The sequence below is a fragment of the Elephas maximus genome, chromosome 24 (genome assembly GCF_024166365.1).
Source record: "Elephas maximus indicus isolate mEleMax1 chromosome 24, mEleMax1 primary haplotype, whole genome shotgun sequence".
Lineage (NCBI taxonomy): Eukaryota > Metazoa > Chordata > Mammalia > Proboscidea > Elephantidae > Elephas > Elephas maximus.
Window position 1 is genome coordinate 42,497,578 of NC_064842.1, and position 20,180 is coordinate 42,517,757.

Sequence of the window (20,180 nt, forward strand, 5' to 3'; positions counted from 1 at the left end):
AGGGACTCTCTGTTGTGTTCTGTGTCAGGGTGGTCTTTGGTGGTACTGTCAATGTTTTGTGGGAAAATGTATCACATGAATTTTTTTAAATCCAGATTGTCAACCAAAAATTTGAACACACTCAATTAGTAAGCATGGCTTCCACTACTGAAAACACATGCCATCATCAAAAAATTCAAAACACAAAAAAATTAGAGCTTACAATTAAATCTTGCCTCTCTGTAATTATATTCAGGTGACCTTAAGTGGAGTTTTTGATAATGTCAGCCTCTTCAGTAACACGCTTAAGATCTCTTGGTTTTCTTCTATAGATGTCTAATCACTTACATTGTATGTAAATTTTACTGGCATAATATGGAAATGTAAACTTCTCTTAATTTTAAGTTCTAAGTTGAGGGCAAGTAGCTCACAGTAACCTCTAAATATTAACTACCAGAGAGTAAATTAGAAGTTGATAATGACAATTTTTCTCTCTCCTTTTATTCATAAAAGGTAAAATTTTTACCCAGCCATTTAGAATGAAACAACAAGGGCCATTCTCTGCAGGCTCTCCTATATCAAGGGTGCGCTTTTCACAACCCACTTCAAACATGGAACCACCAAAGCAAATACTGAACATGGAAAAGACTTCCAGATCAAATGCAGTGGAGACTTCAAGGCTGAATCACACTGAAAAATTAAACCAGGTGAGATATATGAGTCCCGAGGTAAAATGTGCTATTAAATTTAGTGGTTATTACATAGATCTGATGGAAAAGTTGATCTTTTAAAAATTGAAGTTTTTCACTTGTTTCATTTTTGACTAAGCATTTCCTACATTCTGTGGATTAGTATGAAGCGAGAGGTAGCAGTGAGAAAAGAATACAGTTTTATCAACTGCATGGTTTCTGCTCTTTTCTGCAAATGATTTCCCAATCTGTATCTCGTTCCACTTTCTCACCCAAGTTATTGAAGCATATTTGCAACTACCTCATAAATATCTTCCCCTGAATTGCTGGCTCTGAGCGTCACAATCCTGATATTTTTCTGTGGCTATAATGCTGAAGGACTTTGAATAAAAATTAGGATATAACGAACAAACCTTGTTAACAATGTAACAAGCAGAGCTCAGAATAAGCACGTGGAAATTAAATTCAAGACAAAATAGTGCCTTTAGTAAGTTAATTTACACATAGTAAAATTTGTCCATTTTGAGCATACAGTTTGGCTTTTGGCAAATGTATCTAGTCATGCAGTTACCACTAAACTCAAGACGTAGAAGATTTCCATCACCCGAAGAAAGCTCCTCAAGTGACTTTGTAGTCAGTCTCCTCCCCTCAACTGCAGCCACAGACAACCACTGCTTCCTATAATTTTGACTTCTAAATAATTTCATATAAATGTTATCAATCAGTATCTAATCTTTTATATCTGGCTTCTTTCACTTCACACAGTGCTTTTGAAATTCATCCATGTAGTGATGTGTATCAGTAGTTTGTACTTTTTTGCATTAGTTTGTTCCTTTTTCTTATTGAGTAGTATTCCATTGTACTGACTTAACACATTTGTCATCCATTTCCCATTAGATGGTATTTGGATTGTTTCCTGTTTGGGCTTACTGTGAATAAAGCTTCTATGAACATTTGTGTAAACTTTGTGTGGACGTAGACTTCATTTCTCTTGGGTGAATATCTGGGATTTAGATGGCTGGTGCATGTTGAATTTTATAAGAAATGGCCAAACTGGTTCCCAGAGTTGCTGTACTATTTTACTTTCCCATCAGCTATGTATGAGAGATCCATCATTGTTAACATTTGGTATTGGTAGTTTTTTAATATTAGCCATTTGAATGAATATGTAGTGTTAATATCATTGTGATTTTAATTTACATTTCTCTAGTGATTAATAATGTTGGGTATCTTCATGTGCATATTTGTCACTTATATATTTCTTCTTTGAAGCGTCTTTTCAGATATTTTGTTAATTAAAAAAATTGAGTTGTTTGTCTTCATATTGAGTTGGAAGAATTATTTATATATTTTAGATAAACGTTCTTTATCAGAGATGTGTTTTGCAAATATTCACTCCTGGGCTTCTGCTTGCCTCTACATTTTCTTGACCCTGGCTTTTGAGGAGCAAAGCTATTTAATTTTGATGAAGTCTGATTTATTCATGTGCGCATATGGAACCTGTACATGGACCAAGAGGGAGCCATTTGAACAGAACAAGGGGATACTATGTGGTTTAAAGTCAGGAAAGATTCATCCTTTCACCATACTTTCTCAGTCTGCAAATAATCCAAGAAGCCAGATTGTATGAAGAAGAACATGGCATAAGGATTGGAGGAAGACTTATGAACAACCTGTGATATGCAGATGATACAACCTTGGTTGCTGAAAGCAAAGAGGACTTGAAGCACTTACTGATGAAGAGCAAAGACTGTAGCCTTCAGTATGGATTACACCTCAACATAAAGAAAACAAAAATCTTCACAACTGGACCAAAAAGCAACATCATGATAAACAAAGAAAATGTCTTTAGGTGCTGTCGAGTCAGTTCCGATTCATAGCAACCTTATGTAGAACAGAATGAAAATATTGAAGTTGTCAAGGATTTCATTTTATTTGGATCCACAATCATCACCTATAGAAGCAGCAGTCAAGAAATCAAATGGTGCATTGCACTGGGCAAATCTGCTGCAAAAGACCGCTTTAAAGTGTTAAAAATCAAAGATGTCACTTTAAGGACTAGTGTTCGCCTGACCCAAGCCATGGTATTTTGAATCACCTCATATGCACGTGAAAGCTGGATAATGAATAAGGAAGACCAAAGAAGAATTGATGCCTTCGAGTTATGGTATCGGCGAAGTATATTGAATATACCATGGACTGCCAGAAGAACGAATAAATCTGTCTTGGAATAAGTACAGTCAGAATGTAGTTAGAAGCAAGGATGGTGAGACTTTGTCTTAGGTACTTTGGACATGTTATCAGGGGGGACCAGTCCCTGGAGAAGGACATCATGCTTGGTAAAGAATCAGCAAAGAAGAGGAAGACCCTCAAGCAGATGGCTTGACACAGTGGCTGCAACGATGGGCTCAGACATAGCAACAATTGTGAGGATGGCGCAGGACTGGGTAGTGTTTCGTTCTGTTCTACATAGGGTTGCTATAAGTTGGAACTGATTTGACAGCACCTAAAAAAAAAAATTTTTTTTTCTTTTTTTTTTTTTTTTAATAACAACAGTTTATTCATATTTTTCTTTTATGGTTCTTGCTTCAGAAAGATTTACTTAACCCAATATTATGAAATTTTTACCTATGTTTTCTTTTAGAAATTTTAGCGTTTTAGTTTTTATATTTAGTCTGTTACTCATTTCAAATTAATTTCTGATATGATTGTATTTAAATCTTTCATCTTAATATTTGTTCTGGGTTTAGACTATTTACATTAAATGTAGTTACTGATATGATTGTATTTAAATGTATGATTTTGCTATGTCTTCTGGGTTTTTTTTGTTTTTTTAAATTCTTTCCTGTCTTCTTTTGGATTAAGCATTTTTTATTTCATTTGTCTCTGCTGTTTGTTTCATGGTTATGCTTCTTTTATGTTTTTTCGATGACTTAGGGTTCTCAACATACATCTTTAAGGTATCCCAATTGACTGTCATATAATATTATACCATCTCACGTATGATGTAAGAACATTAGAACCATAGATTTACATTTCTCTTCTCCCATCATTTCTGCTATTCTTGTGATACTTTTTAATTCTGCCGATGTTACATACTGCTTAATGATTGTTATTTTTGCTTTAAGCATTCAGTCTTTTAAAAAGACTAAATGAAAAAAAATGTTTTATGTTTACCCACATTTATCGTTTCCCCCATCCTTTATGTCCATATTTCCCTCTGGTATTATTTTCCTTCTGCCTTGATAATGTTGACATTTCCTGTAACATTAACTGTTGATGATGAATATTGTGTGCATTTGTTTGTTTTAAGAAGTCTTTATTTTGTCTTCACCTCTGGAAGATAATTTTGCTAGGTATAAATTTCTAGGTCGATAAATTTTTGTTTGTATTTTTTTCTTTTTAGCACTTCAGAGATACTGTTCCTTCGTCTTCTGGTCAGCATAGTTTCTGACATTAAATGTATAATAATTCTTAATCTTTGTTCTTCTATACATAATATATATATTTTTATCACTCTTTCAAAGTTTCTCTATCATTGGTTTTCCAAATTTGATTATGATTTCCTTGGTAGTTTTCTTTATTCTGGTTAGGATTCATTGAGCTTCTTGTATCTGTGGGTTTATAATTTTCATAAATCTGGAAAATTTTTTCTTCAAATATGTTTCACGCTTTTCCTCTCCTTCTAGGATTACAATTACATCTGTTAGACTACTGTTATTTTCTTGTAGGTCACTGAGGCTCTGCTCTTTTTTTTTTTTTTCTTTACTGTGTGCTTCATTTTTGGTAGTTTTTATTGCTGTCTTCAAGTTCACTAGTCGTTTCTTCTACAGCGTCTAGTCTATTAATCCCATCCAGATTATTTTTCATTTTAGGCATTGTATTTTTCATCTCTAGATGTTCCATGTATGTCTTTTTTATAGCCTCCATTTCTCTCTTCATTATTGTTATGGATTGAATTGTGACCCCCCAAAAATATGTGTTCTAAATCCTAACCTCTATGCCTGTGGTTATAATCCCATTTGGGAATGGGTTGTTTTTGTTGGTGAGACAGGATTAGTGTAGAGTGTGTCTCAAGTCAATCTCTTACAGAATATAAAAGGAGGAGATTAAAGAAACAGAGATGGAGGAAGAGATACGCCAAGCCACATGAAGTTCGCCCAGGAGCAGAAGCTCAAAGAGACAGGGATCTTCCACCAGAGTTGATAGAGAAAGCATTCCCCTGGAGCCGGCACCCTGAATTTAGACGTCTAGCCTCCTAAACTGTGAGAAAATAAGTTTCTGTTTGTGAAAGCCATCCATTTATGGTATTGCTGTTATAGCAGCACTAGATAACTAAGACAGTTATGGTTGTGATTTCCTTACATATGTAAACATATTTGTAAGTGTTTTAAGAAACTTTAATGACCATCTGCTACTTTTCTAATTGCTGTCATTTCTGGATTTATTTCTACTGATTTATTTTTCAGCTTTGTTGTAATCATATTTCCCTACCTCTTTGCATGTCCAGTAAATTTTGATCGGATGTTAGGCGTTGTGAATTTTTTATTGTTGAGCTTTACACAGTTAAGTTACTGGAATCAGTTTGATCATTGTGATCCTTGCTTTTAATCTTTGTTAGGGTAGCTCTAGAACAGCCTTTAATCTAGTCCTAATTTGGCCCCCCATTGAGCATTACCTTTCTGAGGATTCTACTCCATGTGTTAAGAGGTCCTTCTACTGTAGCTGTTTGGAATACTAACTATTGCCAGCCCTATATAAACTCTGGGTATCATTAGGTGTGTTGTTTCTTGTTGTTTGTTTCCGCAGCCCCAAAGAACTTCGCCCATACACGCAAAGCTCAATACTCATCTAGAAACTCGAGAGCATTGCTTGCTGTCTGTGTCACTTGCTCTTTTTCATACTCAGTCCTGCAAATTTTAGCCTCCCCCTCCTCCCTAAACTCTGATCTGTCTCCTGCATTCATCTGGACCACCAGGCTCTGTTTCTGTTACCTCTTTCTGCACCATGCCCTGAAAACACTTCCCAGGCTGGAAGAGAGTGTGCTGTATACCATCTGTTGCTTATCTGGAAATCATTGGTTTTTTGTTTTTGGCTTTTTTCTGATTTTCTAGTTTATGGCAACCCAAATGAAACATCTATAGATGAAAAATACAATGTCTAAAATGAAAAGTAGTCTGAATAGGATTAACAGATTAGACATAGCAGAAGAAAGGCAGTTGGAAACCATACTTTGCTCTGAATGGTGAAGGTTAATCAAAACTCAGCCTAAAAAAAAAATTATTCATAGTCCTACTACCAGATAGAGTTTACTCCTATTCCTGTCATAGTGATTTCCCCATTAGTTTAGGTTATTTTGATTTCTCTTGAACCTGAAAGGCATGAGGCCAGCCTTTTTGTCGTCTTCTGTAGGTAAGCTAATTGACCGCCTACTTGTCACATCCTATCTTTATCAGGAAGCTCATCATGAACTGTCTCTTTTTTCATTAATTTCATCAAAGAAAATCTAAATTTTTAAAATGGTTTCCTCCAAACTGATCTCCAGAATGTATCAATATACTCTTCAGCTAATATTGTATTAGTGTCTGTTTCCCATAGCTTTTAGTTATTTAACCCTTATGCATTTATGTGGCTATTAAAAATTGTCAATTCTTGAAAACATGAGTAAGTACAAAAATATTTTCTCTGATCAAAAAGCTACACATAGAATCTAATCATTTTATATCCATTTTTTGTTACCAACAAGGTTGAATTTTTTTTTATGCTTACTAGCCATTTTTACATTTCAGATTATCCATTCTCTTCCTCTGCCTGTTTTTCTCTTGAGATGCTGAACTTTACTTAATGAATTGAAGAAACTTTGCTTAGTTAACATTCACTTAATGAATTGAAGAAATTTTGGCTGTCATGTGTTAAAATATATTTTTCTAGTTTGTCATTTTTCTTTGTTTTTTGACTCAGAAGCTCAAACCATCAAATCTATTAGTCTTTACCTTTTACTTCTGTCTCTGATCTCATACCTACAAGTCCTTCCCCACTTTGAGGTTTAAAATGTTTCTACTAATGTTATGATTTAAAAGAAAACTTAAAATTTTAATCTGTCTGGATTATAATTCTGGGTATGTGCTTGTTTCTGTGCCAGTTCTATAGTGTTTTTTAATTTTTGTTACGTTTATATTCACCTTAAAGTTTGTTCAGGTAAGTCTCCCCTAATTCGTTTCTTTTGACATATTTTTCTTTTCTAATATATTTTTCCTGGAAGTTTAGAATTATTCTTTAAGTTCCAGAATCACAATGAGGTTTCTCTTAGAGTTAAGGTGTTTAAAAAAAATTTGAAGAGACTTCACACATTACATTAAATGCCTTCCCTCAGTAACGTTGCAGCTCTCAATTTCTTCAGGTATTATTTTGTGTCCTTCATTGTAAATGTGTAGTTTTCTTCATTAGTGTGTGGCACATTTCTTGTAAATGTATGCTTAGGTATTTTATAGTATAAGACATTCCTTGCTATTGAGAATGGGATGCTAACTGCTTATGGCTCACAAGGAAAGAAACTTTTTTAAATATCATTTTGAAACTGGCTAACTTGCTGAATTGGTTTGTTCTAATAATTTTCCCATAGATTTTCCAAGTAGACTGCCCTGTCATTGATGATTCATAATTTTGCTTCATTCTTCCCAGTGTTTTTAGAATTCTCATTTTCATTTTCTAAATTTATTGAACTGACTAAAACTTCCAGAAAAATATTAAATAACAATACTGCATATTTCTCTTTCAAAGACTTAAAACTCTATAGTATTCAGTAGGAAGACACTGCCTTTTAACTGCCAGAGCCAGGCAATAACAAACTCAAAAGTTTAGGGCCTTTGCTCACGGTGTAGTTCCAGGTAGAAGAATGGGAGGGATACAGACACACCGTCTTCTAAGTTTATTTTCCTTTGAGTTTTGTCCTACGTTTTGCAGCTCCAAGAGTTCCTCATAGATGGAAACTAGTAACCACGTTTCATTTCCAGTTGAAGTCTTTTGCCACCAGAATTATTTATATCTTATTCTGAGGGGTGGGCTGATTGTTAAATTGTGTAATTCTCTAATAGTACAGACCCTAAATAATCAACAATTCTATTTACAAAAAGTACGAAATGCAAATAAAAAAGTGCAACTTTCCATTTTTTTTCAAAATTGTATATCAGTTTGCTAGATGTTCCCTCAAAACTCCACAAGTATATGTTTGTTTATATGCCTAGAGAAAGACTAGAAAACTGTTTAACACTATTAAATTTAAATTGTTAATTGTTTATAACTCTTATTTTCTTTTTGATCCATCTATATTTTGTAAGTCTTTCCACAGTAAAAATACATGATTTTTGTCATAAGCAAAATATGTTACTAAAAAAAAATCAGTTTTTCCATTGTAAAATGAGGGTCTAGTTTCTTCATTTTTCACCTGCAAGAGGGAACAGGTAGATTTGGTTATTAATATCCTTCCCCTGTCCGTTGCCATGTTTTCTTTCACAAAGCAAATAGTTGGAATAATCTAAGACTTTTTTGGCAAGACATGAATAATCTTTTTATCTAAATTCTATTCAATTTCTTTTGTTTTGATCTCTCAAGAGGAAGTTCAGAGGAGGAGTAAAAATTTGAACGGGCAAGTCCGGGATATGGATTAACTATATTTTCTAGTAGATGAAGCCTCAGGTGCTGTTTCTAGCCCAGTTCATCAGAATTCTCCAAATTCAGAAGGCTTAGACCACAGCTAAGAATGGTGTTAACTTTGCTTCTGATTTACAGATTTTTTGTTTTTAAGCGGAGCGGTTGGTCAAGAAAGATGAATCTGGTATTTCTCAACTTTTCTGGCCTTACTACCATCTAAAAGTATTCTGTTCTCACCCTCTCCCCACCCCCTGTATTACACATTAGAAAAGTTTTATTGTAACATTTACCATGAGATTTAAAGTAGATAAACTTGAGCTTTTTAAAGAATATCTTCAATCGTAAATGCTTAAATCAGGGCTGAGTCTTAGTTTGCACCGTTCTTTTAATTTGCACCCAAACAACTGAGTATTTTTACATGAAGTAATTGCTATGCTTAAGAACAAATAGGAAGAGAAGCATTTTTATTTCACCAGATGACCTGACTCAACTATCTTTCCAAAAGTATCCTGAATAAGCAACTGCATATGTTAAACAATGACAGTCAGAAGGAACAATTCAGTGGGTTAATTAATGCAATTCTCTGGAAGCTGCATACTCTGGCCAACTTAGAGTAGCTGCTTTTCTAGTTATTTTCCCAGTAGTTCAGATAAAGTTTTAGGATGGCAAGTCAGATTCCATACTGCCTAGCTTTTTTAGTCAATTGAGATACCTAGCAAATATTTAAGTAATTGAAAATATCACTACCACACGTCTCTCTGCAGTTTTGTGATCTTTATCAGGAATGTATTAATGTTTTTCCATATGGCCAAAAGTTCTGTAGTATGATTTTCTGAGATGGAACTTCTGTTCCTTTCTGCTTTTAGCCTCATGCATCTTCTTTCCAAAACGCTTTCACCCTCGCATTTCTAAACTATCAACCAGGTATCTGTGTTTTTAAAAATAGCTTTTTCTTCTTACAAAAGTAATACAGATTGATTGGTAAAAATGTGAAATACAGAAAAGCCTAAAGAGGAAAATAAAAATCACCTATGCTTTTAATCACCCAGAAAAATAGTTTTTTTCTTTTTTTATAGAAATGGAATTATTTTGGTCCTCAGTTTGTGACCTGCTTTTTTTCATGCACAACTATGCATTACGAACATTCCACCCTTTAAAATATTCTTCTGAACATATTTTTTAATAGTAGTATGGATGCGTCTTAATTACTTTGTATCCTAGGCTAGGCATTTAGACTGTTGCCAATTTTTGCTGTTAAAAATAACCTTGTGATGAAAACCCTCGCTCAAATTTGCACAAATCTCTACTAATACTCAGGGTAAATTTCTAGAAAAAATTGTTGCCTGGAAAGGAATGGGAACTTTTATGGCTTTTCATATACGTAGTTAGGTCCCCTGTAAAAGTTGTTTTAGTTTGCATGTTAAGATATATATGAGTGTGTTTCGTCCATTGCACCTTTGCTAATGCTCAGTATAAATGGACCATTCTTCAGAGTCCCACTCCCTGACCTCTCTGTCTCCCCAGTCCCTAATCTAAGTTAGGTCTACCACTGTGTTCCTAACGGCCTTCAGGCATATTATCTGTTCATGTCATTCTGTGGTTTTTCATAACCGCATAATTGTAATTACGTGTTTATTTGTAGGATTGTTTCATGTGTCTTCCTACACTAAACTGCAAGTTCCACGAAGGGAGGGATCATATCTTATTTATTTAGCCCTGCATAAACCCTGGTGGCATAGTGGTTAAGTGCTACGGCTGCTAACCAAAAGTTCGGCAGTTCTAATCCGCCAGGCGCTCCTTGGAAACTCTATGGGGCAGTTCTTCTATGTCTTACAGGGTTGCTGTGGGTCAGAATCAACTCGACAGCAGTGGGTTATGCCCTTAAAGGAGCTCTGGTGGTGCAGTGGTTAAACACTTGGCTGCATTGAGGGTTTAACCCACCAGCCCCTCCATGTAAGAAAAGACTTGGCAATCTGCTCCTGTAAAGATTACAGCCTAGGAAACCCTATGGGGTGGTTTTACTCTGTTTTGTACCCATTGCCATCGAGTCAATTCCGACTCCTACAGACCCTATAAGACAGAGTAGAATTACCCCATAGAGCTTCCAGGGAGCACCTGGTGGATTCGAACTGCAGACCTTTTGGTTAGCAGCCATCACACTTAACCACTATGCTACCAGGGTTTCCACTCTGTCCTGTAGGGTCAGTATAAGTCAGAATTGACTTGACAGCATACAATAGGAACAACAATATGCACTCAATATGGTACAAAGCACAGAGTATGTTCTCGGTACCTATTTGTTGAATGAATAAATAAAATATTTTCAAAAATTTTTTTCAATTTGGTAGACAACTATATCTGACTGTTAATGTGTGTTTATTAGAAGTTGAGCTTTATGCTTTTATTTGCTATTTAGGATTAATTTTTATGAGTTGCCTATTCATGTCTTTGTCCATTTTTCTGAGCATATCTCTTTTTTGTTTGTTTTTTAAATTATTTTTGTTGTTGAGAATATACATAGCAGTTTAAGTTTCCTATCTAATCTTTTGAGTTGCTGTTGTCAATTTGATCTCATAGATAGATTTTAAAAATGTACGATGCTCAAGGCAGAAATTCTTTACTTGTTAAGCTAAACTTTGGTTTTAAGAAGACTTCAGGGGGATATTTTTGGTTTAAGTTTATAAGATTATCTCAGGGCAGTAGTTTTGGGGTTCATCCAGCCTCCATGGCTCCAGAAAATCTGGATTCCATAAGACTTTTAGATTCTGTTCGGCATTGTCCCCCTTTTGATCAGGATTCTTCTATAGAATCTTTGATCAAAATGTTAAGTAATGGTAGCTGGGCACTATCTAGTTCTTCTGGTCTCATTGGAAAGGAGGCAATTGTTCATGGAGGCAGTTAGTCACACATTCCATTTCCTTGAGGAGTGTATCTTTTTGGCTCAGAGCTCTTCTCTACCTCTTCTACCATCTTGCCCTTTATGTCCCAGTTTCCCCAAACTCTTGAAATTGATTAAAAACTATCAACAGCCTACTTCTATGCTCCAGAATGGTTTCCTGACGAAGACTTGAGGTCCTTGAGGCAGTTTCCCTGGTCTCTTGTTCACCCCTGTAGAATCAGCAGTTCCTTCCTCTCCATTGCCCTCCCTTGCTAAGTTCTATAGATTCTACCTTTGTTATGTCCCCTTTTTATTTTTACTCTGTCAGCTCTCTAGTTAAAACCTCTTTCCCAGAGTGTTACGGTGGTCTCCTAACTGGTTGTCTGGCTACCCCACCCTTCCAGTCGAATTTTCTGCTGCCGGATTACAGTTCTCATAATGTACTCTCCCTTGCTAAAAATCAGTATCCATTTTTGTCTACACAACTAATAAGCACTCCTTAGTCTGGCATTTAAGGTGTTCTGTAATATGAGTTTGGAACCCTGCGTGGTGTCCACGGTTAATGCGTTTGGCTGCTCCCTGAAAGACTGGAGATTTTAGTCCACCTAGAAGCACCTCAGAAGAAAGTCCTGCCAACCTGTTTCCAAAAAATTAGCCACTAAAAACCCTGTGGAGCACAGTTCTACTCTGACACACATGGGGTTGCTATGGGTCAGAATCTACTTGATGGCAAATGGTTATAATATTAGTTTAATCTATCTTTCCAGTTTTCCACTGCTTCCCTAAATGACATCAGGCAAACTATTTTTTTTCCCTTTGTTCATGAAGTTTCTTCTACCATCTCTTATGCAAAATTTTCCTCATCCTTCGAGTCCTTTTAAGAGGAAGCCTGCTGTATATTTACAACTTAATGTGATTTATCCTTCTGTAGTTTTGTACCTCTTTAATGACTCTTACAGTCAGCCTTAGGTTATAGCTATTTATGCATTTATCTCATTTCCCTACTTAATTGTAAGTGCCTTGAGAAAACTGACAAATGACCCTTTTTAATCCTCAAAACACTTAGCACAATGAGAATTTAATAAGTTGTCCTATTGGATCTTCGAATGGTGGGAGTACATTGGGATATGAAAAATCAGTTGCAGACAGTCCCCGGATTACGAATGAGTTCCGTTCCAAAGTTTGTCTTAATTCATATTTGTACGTAAATTGGAACAGTTAGGTACACTTTGTATCTAGCATCAGTCAGTCAAATGTTTGTGTTAGTATGTAGTATATGGTGTACCTTTCTCTTATAAAAAACATTCAAGAAGCACTTCCAGATACACTAAAACATCTTTAACATAATACAGTAGTAATAATAATAATGTTTTGATGTGTGTCGCAAATTAGCTCCCATTGGTTATCATGAACCATTGTATATACCTCAGATGCATAATATAATAGGCTTTGCATGGGTTGGTTCGTAACTACGGGTTGTATGTAGGTCAGACTTTTGTAACCTGCGAACTGCCTGTATCTTTAGATTCTTCTGTCATTCACTGGGAGAGCTTTAGGGAATTGTCTAATGACATACACAGGGCTGAGGCCTGTGAAAGCTAGTGATGTAATCATCATTTTACCTTATTGGGATCTCTATGTCTCTGGCTTCTCTCTACTGAAATCCCCAGACCCTTGCTGTCTTAAAGCAGGTCACTCCCATCTTCCCTTCTTACCTCTTGATCTTAGATTATCAACCATTATTTCCTCTACTTTGTTTTTCTACTTTATTCTGCCTTTTCAAATGTGCGGCCTCACTCTTCCTTGCTTCTACTTGTAACTCACAGGGAATATTGCTTCTTAACTCACAGAGAATATTGAAGCCGTCACATAGTAACTCTCCCCGCTCCTGCTTCCATATTCACAAAGCCTTTCTATATCCCTGCTGGTTCTTTTCTCTTTTGCTCCTATTATAACAGAAGAGCTTTTCCTTCCTTTCTTCCCAAGACCAGTATTTCCACCAGCACCCTGGGTCACACTCATTCCCACCTCCCAGGGACCCTTCCACTGTCTTATCTCTTCCCTGCTTAAAAACCTGTTGCCAACAAGTCAATTCCAACTCATAGCGACCCTATGGGACAGAGTATAACTGCCCCATAGGGTTCCCAAGGCTGTAATCTTTACAGAAGAAGAGTGCCGCAGTTTATTAAATATGCATTTAATAAAAAGGAAGAAAATAATAATCCTCTCTGGATAAGAGCTTGGGATTGAGTAATTGAAGACTAGAATTTAATTGTTCTAGAGAATGTTAATTCTTCTGGAAAATTTCAGATTATTTAGTTTCGTAAAGATTCTATCTACCCTAAATGTATTTTATATGGTATGAAATGCCGCAGTGCTTCTTTTTTATTTCTCTGAAGAATGGTATTTTATGCATTTAATTAAAATACATTTCCTCTGATAGATGTTTCTTTTGTGTACTGTTTATATTTACCTTTGACTTTTTATTTAGGAGGGGGACTATGATTTGAACTTGTTTTTCTTTTTGTAGTTGGAGAACACATTCAAATCAGTTATTGCCCAACTTGGACCTGGAGGGACTATTAATCCAGAGATAAAACAAAAGATAAAATATGTAAGTATTTTGTTTCTAGAAAACAGATAAGAATAATTGATTATACATTTAGCTATCACTTATGGCTAAGTTCAATTTGCCTATTAGTATTTTTTACTTTATATTTGTACCTGATCATTTCAGATATACAGCAAATAAATGGCTATTCTTTTAGGATTAGAAAAATAAATAAAATACACACTCCTATAATTTTTAAACAGTGTCAAAATTATTTAGAAATTGTAAATTCCTTCATAAGTGCTCTTCTCTCTTTTCTTTGCCTCACCTCAATAAATCACTGTTAATAAGCAGTTCAGGATATTTCCAGTAGCAATTTTATATACATGTGTGTCAGAGGTTATTCTCAACAGTTGCTTGTGTTGATGTACCGTATTTCATTTATGGGACCCATCATTAACGTTTGGGTGGTTTCTAGCTTTGGGTATTTAAAAAAAATGCTTCAGTCAGTGTCCTCGTACATTTACCTAGAAGTGGAATTACCAGTCAGAGGTATTATATATTTTAAGTTCTGATGATGAGTATTGCTAAATTGCTCTCTAAAAGGTTTAAACAAATTTATACTCCCCGTGACAGTGAATGAGACTGAAGTATCTCTACCCCATCCAAGTATTAAGCAGTGTTACTGTCTAATCATTTTCATTTATACCTCTTCATTATTACATTAAGCATGTTTTCATATGTTTAGTAACCATATGTAATATGCCATATGTAGTAGCCATTTATATTTCATCTTTGAATTGCTTGTCCTTGGCCGAGTTTACTCTTTGCCTCACTAATTTCTGAGAGTTGGGGGCTATTATGTATTAGGTCAGATGGTACATACACTAACAATTTTGGTGGAAGCAGTTAATTCTGATTGAAGTAATTAGGGCGCCATTACAACTGCCACAGTTCTGTGGGTAAAATGCAAAATTCTTGCTGCATCCAGGCCCTGTTTTTTGTTTTTAATCCTTTAAACTAAAACGTTAGCTCTTCTTTCCAAGGAAGAGGTAGTATTAGTTCTGTTTCTTAAATGGCTTCTAGGTTTTTTGTTGTTGTTGACTATTACTGATGGTAAAGTTTATGAAAGATCGATAACAGTGGATTTTTCTATGACTTACTTATGAATATTGGTGCCTTGCTAAATCAGATTTGCAGGTATTTTGAACTTTAATATTTATCAAAGTAGGACTACTTGTTTTAAAATGTTGATTATTAGGAAACTTTTCATATGGGCCTTTTATTTTCATTACCAATGATACATATTTTTAACATCAGCAATTGGGAATCACTCCTTAATTGTTGACTTATAAATTAATGCTCATCCTCAATATAACTACCTAGGTTAGTGATCTGTGGCATTTACCTATGACCTTTCTACCAGCTTTCTTAACCTAGGTTTTTTAAAAAAATAATCTATTTAAATTATTGTGGAAAGGATTCTCCTCAGCCTTGAATAAATTAATAAGCAAATGTATAGAATTGTTGACTTAGCACTAAGTAAATTTCTGGTAAAAGGAATATTGTAAGAAAAATTTAACTTTTAAATTATTCTCTTGTTGCTTGGCATGAAGTTGAAATTTCTTCTCTCTGTTGCCGTGTTAGTAGACTGCTGATACTTTAATAATCAAACCCTTTGCTGTCGAGTCGATTCTGACTCACAGTGACCCTATAGGACAGAGTAGAGCTGGCACATAGCGAAGAGTAGAACTGCTGACAGTTACCTTCCCCTCTTTGGTGAGATAGATATTAGGAAGTGGGGAGATGGCTTTCTGGGGAGCTATTTGGAAATATTATTTAAAATTGAGATTGCATATATTTTTTATCTGCCAATAATGTTATACAAAATTTATCCCAAGGAAATAATTTAGCAGATACACAAGGATTATTTGTATGAGGATGTTCAATATGGCCTTTTTTAATGTAACAAAAAAATCAGAAAAAATTAAGCATTCTTCGATAAAGGATTGGTTAAATTATCCACTCAAACTAGGGAATATCATGCAGCTGGTAAGAGGATTTATATATATCTACATTAATTCATAGGGAAGTAACTCCTTGATATCTTGCTGGGCTTTAAAAGCAGGTTATAGACTAGTATGTTTAGTATTATCCTTTCATATGAAACCTTCAACAATGTGAGTGTGTCTATGCATAAAGAGATTCTAAAAGGATATCTTTTGAAATGCAGCAATGATTGTCTCTGGGTCATGGGATTTTGGAATAATTATTACTTTATATTTTTCTGAATCTTGGATTATAATTTTTATAAAATGTTTAATACCTAGAAAAATATAAGAAAACACAAAGATTTTTATACTTTATTGGCATAGAGGAAGTCCAGTTCCAGGAGTTCATTAAAAAAAATCATTGGATAAATGTTCAAAAATACAAGTATGAGCATATTTGTTAAATAATTTATAATGGTAGAAAATAGGAAGCAGCCATAAATAGAAAAAAAAAAAGAGGAATGAATAAATAAATTTAGGTATATTGAATATTTTTAAAAATATGTAGCCAGTAGATAAGTTGATCCATATTTGCTAACTTGGAAAATGCCTATGGTATGATATATTAAAAAACTGATTATAAAAAAAGATCTTATTTTTCTACTAAATGTAAATATTTTTATGTGCACATAGTCATCTATGAGTGGTTTTGTCTTTGCTTATCTATATTTTCCAGAATTCCTGTAATGTCCATTGTATTTCTCTCTAACATTGAAACGGCTTGTAATTATGCTATAGAGTATTTATTAATTTTATGTGTGGGCTGAGCTAAAAAAAAAAATGTAAGAATTTCTAGAGAGTTGGGCATTGCAGTATTTTACAATAATACAAATTTTAAGTATAATAATCTAGATTTCTTAACTCTGGCAATGTTGGAAATCACTGTCTCTTTGTTAATGTTGTTATAACCTAAAAAACTGGGAACTGATTTTTTAAAGAAATATCCTGTGATGATAATTCACTTGTTATAATAATGTTTATTTTTTGCCCTTGTTACTATTTAAGGTTATATTGTCTGTATGTTGATATTTTGTCACTCAGAATTCCAATTGTATATATTGTATTTAACTTTGTATTTATTAGGTTGTATCCAAGTTTCCAGAGGGTTTGCTTATTTCTAAACTGCTTGGAGAGTTTGAGGTAAGTGTATTCTTTTTCACCAAGTGTAGCTTTTTGTGGCTTATGTTTATAGTGATAGACAGAAATTTTGTTGGTACTCCATTGATCCTCAAAGTCGGTGATCTAACACTACTTAAACATCTTACTTTGCATTTCAGTTTCTTTTTCTTTAACATTAAAATCTGCAATCTAAAAGTTATGAATTATGGTCCTTAAAAAATACTTGAATATGCACGGGAAGGATACTTTTACAACTTATTCACATAATATCATTAGAATAAAGATTACCACATTTTTTCACAGACGACATGCCCACATGAATAACAAACCCACACATATAATTCACAGAAATGATGAAACTAAGTAGAAACCATTTTAGCATACCGCACCCATGCATGTACCACACGTGTCTTGTGACATTTCCAGAAGTGAATTTCAGCCTCATTACCTGTACCGCCATATTACAGGTAAATCGTATCATTCTGTTCCTTTCCTTTCCTTCTGCTCATTTTCTTTAATTTCCTGCCTCTTTGTATAAAAGTAGTCCAAAAATGTTATTTTTGATCATAATTGTATAAATAAAGGTATAAGCCATGGTCAGGAAGTCATGGATCGAGTTTAGTAGTCCCCCAGTAACTGGAAATTAAACAGTTGAAACTGTGCATTTGTTTCTGTTAATTTAAGTTGATAATTACAGCACATTAGCTCAATAGTTGATCTATTGGTAAAGACTTTTGGCTTAAATTTCAGGTAATATAAAATCAATACCTACCTTAGGTAAAGTTTCTGTATGATTGGAAATCAAAATTGAAGTTAGCAACATGTAAAAAAAAACTTGGCATAGCATGCTTACTGAAATAACCCACGGGGTTTTTGCTGTTGGAAAACATACAATGTGTGTGTTATTTGTGTAAAAATACAGTAATTTATTTTTAAAGTCTGACAATACCACATATCAGTGAGGATGTGAAAAAGCAATACTTCATATACTGCTTATGGGATGAAACCACTTTGGAGAGCATTTTGGCAGTATCAGGTATCAAACTTGGAGGTTTGCATCCCCAGTGATCTAGCAGTTCCACCTCTATAGAGGCACCCTAGAGAAACTCTAGCATGTGTGCACATGCAGAAGGATGTTCACTGTAGCATAGTAAAAACCTGAAAAAAAAAATAAATGGTCATCAGTGGGAGAATGGGTAAATAAGTTGAGATTGATATATAATGGAATAGTACATAGTAGATAAAATAAATTAATTAGATTTCAGCATGGATAAGTTTCAAAACCATAATCTTGAGTGAAAAAATCCAGCTGCAGAAGGATAATTCAAATAAGGCCAGATATCCAATTAAAAAAATAAGAGTACCAAACTAAACCCATTGCCGTGGAGTCGATTCCGACTCATAGCGAGCCTATAGGACAGAGTAGAACTGCACCATGGTGTTTCCAAGGCTATAATCTTTATGAAGCAGATTGCCACATCTTTCTCCCACGGAGTGGCTGGTAGATTCAAACCAACTTTTTGGTTAGCAGCTGAGCACTTTAACCATTGTGCCACCAGAGCTCCTTAAATATAATGGTGAACCAAAAAACAAAACCCATTGCCATCGAGTCAGGTCCCACTCATAAGACCTATACGTATGTTATCTGTGTGCCAAGCTCTATTCTGAGGGCCTTTCATAAAGCAATTAATTTTATTTTAACAAACAGACACAGAGAAGTAACTTGCCTAAGGACCAGATAGCTAGTAATGAATAGGGCCCTGATTTGAACCTAGGCAGTCTGACTTCAGAAGTCTCTACTGCTGTGCCATGGAAGCATATACAGTAAACCTGCGAAATCCAGAGCATGTGTAAGGCAGAAACCTGTCAGAGAAGGAAAACTCAAATATTTTCCACTAAAACAAGCCATAGGAAAGCAGTAAGACTGCACCCTGTCAAAGGCAAAAAACTCGTGAGACCCTGAAAAACAAGGCAGTCCCGTCAATTTCCAGCTCTCCCAGCTTTCACTGTGGTATATAGCAGATAAAAACATATATATTGTGAGATAGAGTAGCACAGCAGTTAAGATATGTCACATCTCTGTGCTGTTTTTATAGATGATAATATAAAATGGGGATAATACCTACCTTGTAGATTTTGCAAGGTTTACATGAATTAAAAATAAAGCACTTAGAACAGTGTCTAATACATAGTAATTGGGCCTGGGAACAAAAGAAATTCAAAATAACCAATGTATTCAATAAAAAGTACAGCAAGCCATTTTGAGAACAGCAGCTAAAACTGGATAGCATTTTGACATATCTAATAGCAGAGAGTACGTATTATTTTTAATTATACTTCAGATGAAGGCTTACAGAACAAACCAGCTTCTCATTAAACAGTTAATACACGTATTGATTTATGACATTGGTTAACAACCCCACTACATGTCAGTACTCTCCCTTTTCGACCTTGGGTGCCCTATTACCAGCTTTTCTGTTCCCCCCTGCCTTCTAGTCCTTTCCCCTGGGCTGATGTGCCCCTTCAATCTCATTTTGTTTTATGGGCCTGTCTAATCTTTGGATGAAGGGTGAACCTCAGGAGTGACTTCATTACTGAGCTAAAAGGGTGTCCAGAGCGATATTCTCAGGGTTTCCCTAGTCTCTACTAGGCCAGTACATGTGGTCTTTTTTGTGGGTTAGAATTTTGTCCTACATTTTTCTCCAGCTCTGTCCAGGATCCTCTATTATGATGCCTGTCAGAGCAGTCAGTGGTAGTAGCTGGGCACCATCTAGTTGTAGTGGACTCAGTCTGGTGGAGGTCTGTTAGTCCTTTGGACTAATCTTTCCCTTGTGTCTTTAGTTTTCTTCATTCTCCCTTGCTCCCAAAGGGGTGAGAACAATGGAGTATCTTAGATGGCTGCTCATAGGCATTTAAGACCCCAGACACTACTCACCCAAGTAGAATGTAGAACATTTTCTTTATAAACTATGTTATGCCAATTGAGCTAGATGTCCCCTGAGACCATGGTCCACAGCCCTCAGAGCAGCAATTCAGTCCCTCAGGGAGCCTGGATGTATCTATGGAGCTTCTATGACCTTGTCTTGGAAAAGTTGTGCTGGCTTCCCCAATATTGTATACCATCTTACCCTTCATCAAAGTTACCACTTATCTATTGTCTGTTTAGTGTTTTTCCATCCCCACCCCACCCCCTCCTTCATAACCATCAAAGATTGTTTCTTTTTGTGCGTAAAACTTTTCATGAGTTTTTATAGTAGTGGTCT

The 20,180-nt window shown here is 35.1% G+C and overlaps 1 protein-coding gene across 7 annotated transcripts in view; it reads left to right on the top strand.

Annotated features, from left to right (window-relative positions):
• The window catches only part of TDRD5 (tudor domain containing 5), a 102,165-nt gene that overhangs the window by 6,720 nt on the left and 75,265 nt on the right, over positions 1–20,180 (top strand). For all 7 annotated transcript variants that reach the window (XM_049868402.1, XM_049868404.1, XM_049868405.1 and 4 more), the window contains 3 exons: positions 493–686; positions 13,727–13,810; positions 16,882–16,938. In XM_049868402.1, the coding sequence (XP_049724359.1) occupies positions 493–686; positions 13,727–13,810; positions 16,882–16,938 (335 nt within the window). The remainder of the gene's footprint in view (positions 1–492; positions 687–13,726; positions 13,811–16,881; positions 16,939–20,180) is intronic.